This window comes from Culex quinquefasciatus, chromosome 1 (genome assembly GCF_015732765.1).
Source record: "Culex quinquefasciatus strain JHB chromosome 1, VPISU_Cqui_1.0_pri_paternal, whole genome shotgun sequence".
Lineage (NCBI taxonomy): Eukaryota > Metazoa > Arthropoda > Insecta > Diptera > Culicidae > Culex > Culex quinquefasciatus.
This window is the reverse complement of record NC_051861.1, coordinates 119,292,367-119,302,569: the sequence shown is the minus strand read 5'-3', so window position 1 is coordinate 119,302,569 and position 10,203 is coordinate 119,292,367. Positions and strand designations below refer to the sequence as shown.

At 31.1% G+C, this 10,203-nt stretch overlaps 1 protein-coding gene across 1 annotated transcript; it reads right to left on the bottom strand.

The window, feature by feature from the left end:
* Window positions 1-7,112: 7,112 nt before the first annotated feature.
* LOC119771153 lies at window positions 7,113-7,809 on the bottom strand. Its single transcript, XM_038266584.1, has 3 exons — window positions 7,670-7,809; window positions 7,419-7,606; window positions 7,113-7,343 (listed from the first exon to the last, which is right to left on the bottom strand). Exons 1-3 carry the CDS (start codon window positions 7,758-7,760, stop codon window positions 7,155-7,157), a joined length of 468 nt encoding a protein of 155 aa, XP_038122512.1. The 5' UTR covers window positions 7,761-7,809; the 3' UTR covers window positions 7,113-7,154.
* Between the last annotated feature and the right edge of the window lie 2,394 nt (window positions 7,810-10,203).

The following is a 10,203-nucleotide window of genomic DNA, read 5'->3' as shown; positions in this document are numbered from 1 at the left end:
TATTTTTTGAAAGGGTTGCCAGATCTCAAAAGTGTGTTAAATATCCGGAAGACCTTTGGATATCTACCTGAAATTTTGAAATGTTTCTGAAAGTTATTCCAAATCAACAACACTTATTATTGACATTTAGTATTATATTTTAAATAATTTCATTCTGTGATGATAAAGTGGCCATATTTTAGGACAGGGTTGCCAGATCTTACAAATATATGACTCGCCGGAGGAACCTCGACATAGCTCATTAAAATATTTGAATTGAAAGTCATTTTAATCATCCGTCCTAAAACAGATTACAAAACTTCAGCAATGATATTTTATGACAGGGTTGCCAGATCGTCAAAACTAATGACACTCCGAAAAAAAATAACCAAAATCCTGTAAAAAAATGTATATGTCAGAAACGTTTTTTTTTTTCAAACTCATAACAATTGGCTCTGATTTATGGATTTGAAAAATCGAAACAATCACTTAAGTGATGATATTTCTAGGCAAAGTTGCCAGATGGTGTCGACTGTATAACGGCATTTAGTCAGGTAGGAACCTTACAAACTGGTAATTTGCCTCCAAAATTGCGTATTATGATTTGGAAAAGCTAGGTTAATTTTACTTCAGTTTCACTAACTTTAGACAGTGTTGCCAGATTTTTTTTTTAAATCGTTGGAAAAATATTGAAAAAAAATTTTTCGCTTCAATCACCAACACAAACACACACACTTCACGCTTCACACTTCCTAACAAGCCCATATTGTAAGAGCACCCCCCCTCCCCCCCCCCTCCCCCCCTTTCCCCCTAAAAGTCGACAATCCACGGCGAACAAGTAGTTGTCACGTCACCCGCTAAGTCCTCTTTCGTACAAGATTTTCTTGGGGGTGGAAGATTGCGGGTGCGGAAAATCTCGACTTTACTTTTTTCACGAGACACTGACTTTTCCTTCCCCTCCCCCAACCCGTCCCGAAACATTTTCCGCAATTTCCCGGAACAAGCCGGAAGAAGAAGAAGAAGTAGGGCTGCGCCCTATTTATATAGAGCTGTTCACGTACGTATACGTGTCACGTGACTGAGGCTGCTGCTTTCCCCTTAAGTTTTTTTTTCTCTCTCTCGTATTTGTGATTCATGAGGCGAGCTTGCCGCTCTTTAAAGGTGGGATTTTGGGGGGTTTTGTTGTGGTAGGATGGCACTGTGGCGTTGTAAGCTAAAAGTGCTGAGTTCGAGAATTTTGGGAGCAAAATTTATCACATTTTTGTAAAAAAAAGTTCAATTTTTCCAAATGTTTTTTTTTGTGTATTTTAAATTTTGATAAATGTCAACTCTTCCTCCATTTACCAAATCGTCTTCAACGTAGAGAAAAGTGTTACAACCCAACCCCTTTAAACAGCCTGACAATGGATGAGGTGATTGTTTCCAGGAGAAAAATGATGCAGAATAAGTCATGCCGCCTTTCTACGGAAAACGTAGCAGAGAAATCGTGCCAAACAGTGTGAGGGCTTTCATGTTTATTTATTATTAAATCATCGCTCTACTGTAAAAGTTTAGCTTTAGCTATTTGTTATTCATGTAATGCCGCTTACCTGTTGATGAATGAGGTGTAGTTGATGGGAAAAATGACTAGAGATTAGGAATAACTGACTGATGCAATCAATCCATCAAGATTAAATAATCGAAAAAATAACAGAATTGGTGACAGTGTTCCCAGACTGGCAAAATTTTATTCAAATTATTATTTTTAAAATTATATCGAAATTTAAAGGAAGGTTTCGATTAAATTTTCATAAATTTTTGTCCTAAAACATACTAAAAATTAAACTGTAATGACGATGACCTATGCCAAGGTTTGCCAGATCATCAATCTTTAGAACGAAATAAATAAAAAATCAAACGGTTCTCAAAATGGCAGTTTAAAAAGTTATTTTCATCCAAATTTCAAAGGTATTTCTTGGGAAATTTTCATAAATCTTACTCTAGTCTTCATATTTCATTACATTGTTCCCAGATCATCAATAATTATATTCAATTATTATAACATTAAACCGATTTTAAATTTAAATTTAAGCCTGTGGAAATTTTGAATATTTTAAATATATTCAATTCATAATTATTTTTTTTTTGTAAGACTTTAAAGATACTTAAAAGAATTTGAGAAATTTGAGCTTTTCAAGATTTTCAAAATTTTGAAAATCTTGATTTTCAAGATTTTTAAAGTGTTCAAAATTATTCATATTTTCAATGTTTTCAAAATTTTCAAAAATTTTAAAATTTTCAAGATTTTCAAGATTTTCAAGATTTTCAAGATTTTCAAGATTTTCAAGATTTTCAAGATTTTCAAAATTTTCAAGATTTTCAAGATTTTCAAAATTTTCAAGATTTTCAAGATATTCAAGATTTTCAAGATTTTCAAGATTTTCAAAATTTTCAAGATTTTCAAGATTTTCAAAATTTTCAAGATTTTCAAGATATTCAAGATTTTCAAGATTTTCAAGATTTTCAAGATTTTCAAGATTTTCAAGATTTTCAAGATTTTCAAGATTTTCAAGATTTTCAAGATTTTCAAGATTTTCAAGATTTTCAAGATTTTCAAGATTTTCAAGAATTTCAAGATTTTCAAGATTTTCAAGATTTTCAAGATTTTCAAGATTTTCAAGATTTTCAAGATTTTCAAGATTTTCAAGATTTTCAAGATTTTCAAGATTTTCAAGATTTTCAAGATTTTCAAGATTTTCAAAATTTTCAAGATTTTCAAAATTTTCAAGATTTTCAAGATTTTCAAGATTTTCAAGATTTTCAAGATTTTCAAGATTTTCAAGATTTTCAACATTTTCAAGATTTTCAAGATTTTCAAGATTTTCAAGATTTTCAAGATTTTCAAGATTTTCAAGATTTTCAAGATTTTCAAGATTTTCAAGATTTTCAAGATTTTCAAGATTTTCAAGATTTTCAAGATTTTCAAGATTTTCAAGATTTTCAAGATTTTCAAGATTTTCAAGATTTTCAAGATTTTCAAGATTTTCAAGATTTTCAAGATTTTCAAGATTTTCAAGATTTTCAAGATTTTCAAGATTTTCAAGATTTTCAAGATATTCAAGATTTTCAAGATTTTCAAGATTTTCAAGATTTTCAAGATTTTCAAGATTTTCAAGATTTTCAAGATTTTCAAGATTTTCAAGATTTTCAAGATTTTCAAGATTTTCAAGATTTTCAAGATTTTCAAGATTTTCAAGATTTTCAAGATTTTCAAGATTTTCAAGATTTTCAAGATTTTCAAGATTTTCAAGATTTTCAAGATTTTCAAGATTTTCAAGATTTTCAAGATTTTCAAGATTTTCAAGAATTTCAAGATTTTCAAGATTTTCAAGATTTTCAAGATTTTCAAGATTTTCAAGATTTTCAAGATTTTCAAGATTTTCAAGATTTTCAAGATTTTCAAGATTTTCAAGATTTTCAAGATTTTCAAGATTTTCAAGATTTTCAAGATTTTCAAGATTTTCAAGATTTTCAAGATTTTCAAGATTTTCAAGATTTTCAAGATTTTCAAGATTTTCAAGATTTTCAAGATTTTCAAGATTTTCAAGATTTTCAAGATTTTCAAGATTTTCAAGATTTTCAAGATTTTCAAGATTTTCAAGATTTTCAAGATTTTCAAGATTTTCAAGATTTTCAAGATTTTCAAGATTTTCAAGATTTTCAAGATTTTCAAGATTTTCAAGATTTTCAAGATTTTCAAGATTTTCAAGATTTTCAAGATTTTCAAGATTTTCAAGATTTTCAAGATTTTCAAGATTTTCAAGATTTTCAAGATTTTCAAGATTTTCAAGATTTTCAAGATTTTCAAGATTTTCAAGATTTTCAAGATTTTCAAGATTTTCAACATTTTCAAGATTTTCAAGATTTTCAAGATTTTCAAGAATTTCAAGATTTTCAAGATTTTCAAGATTTTCAAGATTTTCAAGATTTTCAAGATTTTCAAGATTTTCAAGATTTTCAAGATTTTCAAGATTCTCAAAATTTTCAAGATGTTCAAAATTTTGTAGATTTTGTAGATTCTGTAGATTTTGTAGATTTTGTAGATTCTGTAGATTTTGTAGATTTTGTAGATTTTGTAGATTTGGTAGATTTTGTAGATTCTGTAGATTTTGTAGATTTTGTAGATTTTGTAGATTTTGTAGATTTTGTAGATTTTGTAGATTTTGTAGATTTTCAAGATTTTCAAGATTTTCAAGATTTTCAAGATATTCAAGATTTTCAAGATTTTCAAGATTTTCAAGATTTTCAAGATTTTCAAGATTTTCAAGATTTTCAACATTTTCAAGATTTTCAAGATTTTCAAGATTTTCAAGATTTTCAAGATTTTCAAGATTTTCAAGATTTTCAAGATTTTCAAGATTTTCAAGATTTTCAAGATTTTCAAGATTTTCAAGATTTTCAAGATTTTCAAGATTTTCAAGATTTTCAAGATTTTCAAGATTTTCAAGATTTTCAAGATTTTCAAGATTTTCAAGATTTTCAAGATTTTCAAGATTTTCATGATTTTCAAGATTTTCAAGATTTTCAAGATTTTCAAGATTTTCAAGATTTTCAAGATTTTCAAGATTTTCAAGAATTTCAAGATTTTCAAGATTTTCAAGAATTTCAAGATTTTCAAGATTTTCAAGATTTTCAAGATTTTCAAGATTTTCAAGATTTTCAAGATTTTCAAGATTTTCAAGATTTTCAAGATTTTCAAGATTTTCAAGATTTTCAAGATTCTCAAAATTTTCAAGATGTTCAAAATTTTGTAGATTTTGTAGATTCTGTAGATTTTGTAGATTTTGTAGATTCTGTAGATTTTGTAGATTTTGTAGATTTTGTAGATTTGGTAGATTTTGTAGATTCTGTAGATTTTGTAGATTTTGTAGATTTTGTAGATTTTGTAGATTTTGTAGATTTTGTAGATTTTGTAGATTTTGTAGATTTTGTAGATTTTGTAGATTTTGTAGATTTTGTAGATTTTGTAGGTTTTGTAGGTTTTGTAGATTTTGTAAATTATGTAAATTTGTAGATTTTGTAGATTTTTTAGATTTTGTAGATTTTGTAGATTTTGTAAATTTTGTAGATTTTGAAGACATTCTAGATTTTATGTTTTTTTTTAATTTTTAAATTTTGAAGTTTCCATCCTATCCTATTCTATAATATATTTTTTAAAGTAGTCATGCTTTTAGACAGGGTTGCCAGATCTTCAATTTCTTTCCTCATAAAGAAAAACAACATTCAAATTCCCTTTTAAAGCTGTACTTCTTCCTCAAAAAACTCTCATAGACCTTAAACATCCAATGTTTGAAACCACCTTGCATCCACCCCCACCCAACCTTAAAGTGGAAGATCCTAGACAACGGAAACAGCTCAATTCACCCCACAGAGCAGAAAAAAAACACACACGTACCTACTCGAGAAGAAGTTACACACTCAACGCGTTGTAAATACGATTTTGACAGCTTAAGCCCTGCCCTCTACTCATACGGAGCGGAGCCGCACACACACAAGTAGCGCATTGCAGCACTTACAACCAAAAGCTAGAGGCCAGCAGTGTTGCCAGCTTGCCAGGGCCAGATTATCGTGGGCAGAGAGAGAGAGAGAGAGAGAGTAAGAACAGTTGGAATGAAAAAAAACCTCCGTACGGGGGCGCCTCCGAGTACAGGGCTTGGCTTGGGTGGATTTATGCTCCGGTTCGTATGCGTCACCAATCATTTTGGAGGATTATGCAGATAAGCTTGAGTTATTGCAGTTTGCATTATTGGAAGTGTTGGCCACTCGCTTGGTGTGGTACTGAGAGAAGGTGCGCGAACAATTAGAGTTAAACGTGTGGTTTTTTGGATTTTGGACTGTAAATTTTTCGATCGTCTCCTCTATTACGGACTTCAAGATGCAGCTAAGCAATGGTGAGCATATTTGAGCTGAAGTGTGTTCCAGGTTTATCAACGTCACAGGTAAGTACATGTTCTGTCAACTGTCAACTGTCAAATAGTTTTAGTTTCAGTTTCAGATTCTGTTTCAGTTTCTGTTTCAGTTTCTGTTTCTGTTTCAGTTTCTGTTTCAGTTTGTTTCAGTTTCTGTTTCTGTTTCTGTTTCAGTTTCTGTTTCTGTTTCAGTTTCTGTTTCAGTTTCTGTTTCAGTTTCTGTTTCAGTTTGTTTCAGTTTCTGTTTCAGTTTCTGTTTCAGTTCCCCTTAGACCTTCGATTGGCCACGAGAGCGTGCCGGAAAAGCATTTTCCACCCTCACTGCTTGAAACTCGTCCTACCAAAGTGTGCCCACACATGCTATAATTTTGTCTAGCTCGGATTATCTCCATCGTCGTCGTGTATTCTCGATCCTTATGGCAAAACTGGCATGGGGAGTGGCCCACTTACAAACGTGTGGTGAAGTGGCTCCGCTGGAAGGGGTTGGGTTCTTCCGTATTTAAAGACACAACAGCTCAAGCATAAACTATGAGCTGTTTTGAGAAACAGTGAAAACTGACTGTTTGCACAACTGGATTTGTTTGCTGTGAAAATAATTTTCTTTCCGAGTACTGCACCAGTGCAGGTAAGGGAATGTGTAAATTAATTTGCTTTTGAAAGAGCTCAGGGTTGTACACATGACATACTTTTGATTACCTTTCAGGCAGAGCAAATGTTGTCCTTTGAGTGAGGGTCTGTTACTTTTCTGGCAGGGTTGGGTTGGAGTGTTCTACGAATAATTAGTCCGACTTTAAACTGAGCTGACATTGAATTGAAACTGAAACTGAAACAGAAACTGAAACAGAAACTGAAACAGAAACTGAAACAGAAACTGAAACAGAAACTGAAACAGAAACTGAAACAGAAACTGAAACAGAAACTGAAACAGAAACTGAAACAGAAACTGAAACAGAAACTGAAACAGAACCTGAAATTACACCTAATTGACAGTAGACAGTTGACAGAATAAGTACTTACCTGTGACGAAGATAAACCTGGAACACACTTCAAATCAACTATACTCAGAAATGCTTATTTGGATCTTGAAGTCCGTAATACAGGAGACGATCGAAAAAATCTAAGTTAAGATACAAATCTTGAAGTCCGTAAAAGTAAAGACATCCAAAACTGAATTCATTTATTCCAACAAATCATATCAAAACATTCCAAAGAGTTCATTAACCACCATCACTCCACCTTGCTGAAGCACGCCCCGTACGCAATCAGCCCGTCCGAGATCGGCGGCAGCCGGTACAGGAACTCCGCCGGACTCATCCGGTGCTCCTGGAACGGTTCGTCCCCGCCCCCAACGTGGTGCTTCTTGGACAGGTAAAACTTTTCGCACTTTTCAAAAAAGCGAATGTACTCTTCAGCGTCCTTTGAAAAGTAATCAAAAAAATTTCGCCTGAAATTAGGCAAGTTCCACCAAAATTTCACAAATAAACCACTTACGACAACTTTCGCCAACGGTTCGGAGATGTGCTCGGGCGGAGCGCCGTCAAAAGGGCGCGTCAGCACGCCCCGGTTGACCTCGAGCTGCATCAGCAGGTAGGCCGTGTACCGGTTGCGCATCTGCTTGTCCAGCAAGTTCGAGCCCATCGCGTAGAAGACGGCGGTCCACGGTTTGATCGCTGCGCGGACTGGAAGATCATTTTTTAAACTATTTGATTACCTACTATAAAAAAAAAGAAATTTCGGAATACCTTCGGGTCCGTACAGGAAGGAGAGCGAAAATATGGCGCTCAGATCTTCCTTGAAGTGGAGGTCCAGTTTTTGTTCCTCGAGAGTTGCCATCGTTGAGGAAATTGTTTTTGAGAAGCTTTTCGAGGTCGTGGCTTGAAAGTTGCTGTCAACTACGAAATAAGCCTACTGGGTTCAAGTTTTGTAAAAAAATTACATAATTGACAAAATTGACAAAATTGACAAAATTTACAAAATTTACAAAATTTACAAAATTTACAAAATTTACAAAATTTACAAAAGTAACAAAATTTACAAAATTTACAAAATTTACAAAATTTACAAAATTTACAAAATTTACAAAATTTACAAAATTTACAAAATTTACAAAATTTACAAAATTTACAAAATTTACAAAATTTACAAAATTTACAAAATTTACAAAATTTACAAAATTTACAAAATTTACAAAATTTACAAAATTGACAAAATTGACAAAATTTACAAAATTGACAAAATTTACAAAATTTACTAAATTTACAAAACATACAAAATTTACAAAATTTACAAAATTTACAAAATTTACAAAAATTACAAAATTTACAAAAATTACAAAATTTACAAAATTTACAAAATTTACAAAATTTACAAAATTTACAAAATTTACAAAATTTACAAAAATTACAAAATTTACAAAAATTACAAAATTAACAAAATTTTAAAAAAAAACTGCAATTATTCAGGAAGGTAGGGGCACAGCATCTAATTCCAGCGTGCCTCTAATGTTGTCATATCAGCACTTAGACCTTCAATTACAGCTCAATAAAAGCGTTTTCAACTGAAAACGAGTGATAAATACCTCAAGAAGAAGTGAGCAAGCAAGTTTCTATACATAATTTTGCAAAATTAGTTGTTTAAATAGTGAAAATCAGCAAATTGGATGGAGTTAGGAGCGAGTACTTAACCTGCCAAACATACGAGAATTTCCCCTAGTTGCTTAATGAGAATAATTTTCACAATTTCTGATACAGAAGAGTAATTCTCTACGTTTTCACAAATCGATCCATCTTTTTTATTTTATTTGGATGAATCTTTGCTTATACTAAAAAGGTTTATTTTTCAAAGTCAATATATTTTTGAATAATTTTATGCTAATTTCAATTTAAATAATTATTTTTTTTTTAACCAAGCCGACAACATGAAAAAACTTAACTACTTATTTTGGACCTTTCTAAATATTAATCTGTTTGCTACTTTATTTCATTAAAAATAACTAACTAATTAGATGACACTGAGAAATTTTTTTTCGCAAATTTAATAATCAGCAAAACAATCTTTTAAATCTTATAATGGATATTGTAGGACATTTACCTAGCCTTCCAAAATTATGTTTAGACTGTTAAAAACTTAACATTAAAAAAAATGCCTTTAAATGCCAAATGTTATTTTTCAAAAGTCATCATTTTTTTCGAAAAAAGATCATAACTCTGTTATCAGATTTTCTACCAGCCTAAACTCAACGCAAAAGATGCAATTTTTGGCCCCTTAAAACACATTGGAAAAATTTAAAAATTATTAATAAGTATTTTGATATTTTTAAATATGGAACAAATTTTCAATTAATTTTTGTCCCTCGGATCTGGTCAAGGCCGAGGAGAGGAGGGTAAAAAACTAAATTTCAAATTGCAAGCCTTATTTTCAAAATGCTCAAATCATAGTTACGGTCATGCTACTGTATAATTTTTCAGTAAGGCTAGTACAAATTTTATTTAAAGTTTTTTGTCTCCATTCGTTCAAAATTGGCCCGAAAAATCAGGATGCAAAACAAAAATTTCAAAAAACTTCAAAATTTCAATGGAAATTTAAGTGCAATCAGCAGAAATCAAGTTAAAATGCATTCTCCTGCGTTTAGAATCATTTTAAGCATGTTTGGGTTGATTTAAACATCTTTTGAATTTATGAAAATGTTCGATGTTTATTATCGCAAAAAGTTTTTTTTTTTCGCTAATTTTTTTGTTTTTGTCTAATCAAAACAACTGAACTAGTGTAAAATGCATTTTGAAACACTTTTTCCCCTTCAAAAATTGAATCCATGGCTTGTTATTTCAATATTTATATTTTTATTTTTTTATGACTTTCGAATATTCACGTGCTAATTTTGTATGGCCAGCCCACGAAATTGTACGGATTCTTGTATGGAAAAACAATTGTGGTTCGAAATGGCTTCTTTTCACATTCATTTAAAAAAAAACACAAATTACAGGTCTCGAAATTATTCGCGAAATTTTAGAGATTTGCTCATTACCAAATGAATTTTATTGTTCTCCAGTTGAGTCAATATTGAGACATTTGTGGTGGCCTGAAAATGTCTTGATATTTACTAAACTGACACAAATTATGATAACCATCGCCATTCCGGTTATGTCTATGACATAACTAGTTTGAGTTTTTTTTTGCTCGCAAAAAAAGCAATAGAAAACAATAAGCTTTGGCTTAAGAGGAGGACCTTCTAACTCACGGTTCGTGTTATGAATCTGATTTATAGGCATCAAACATC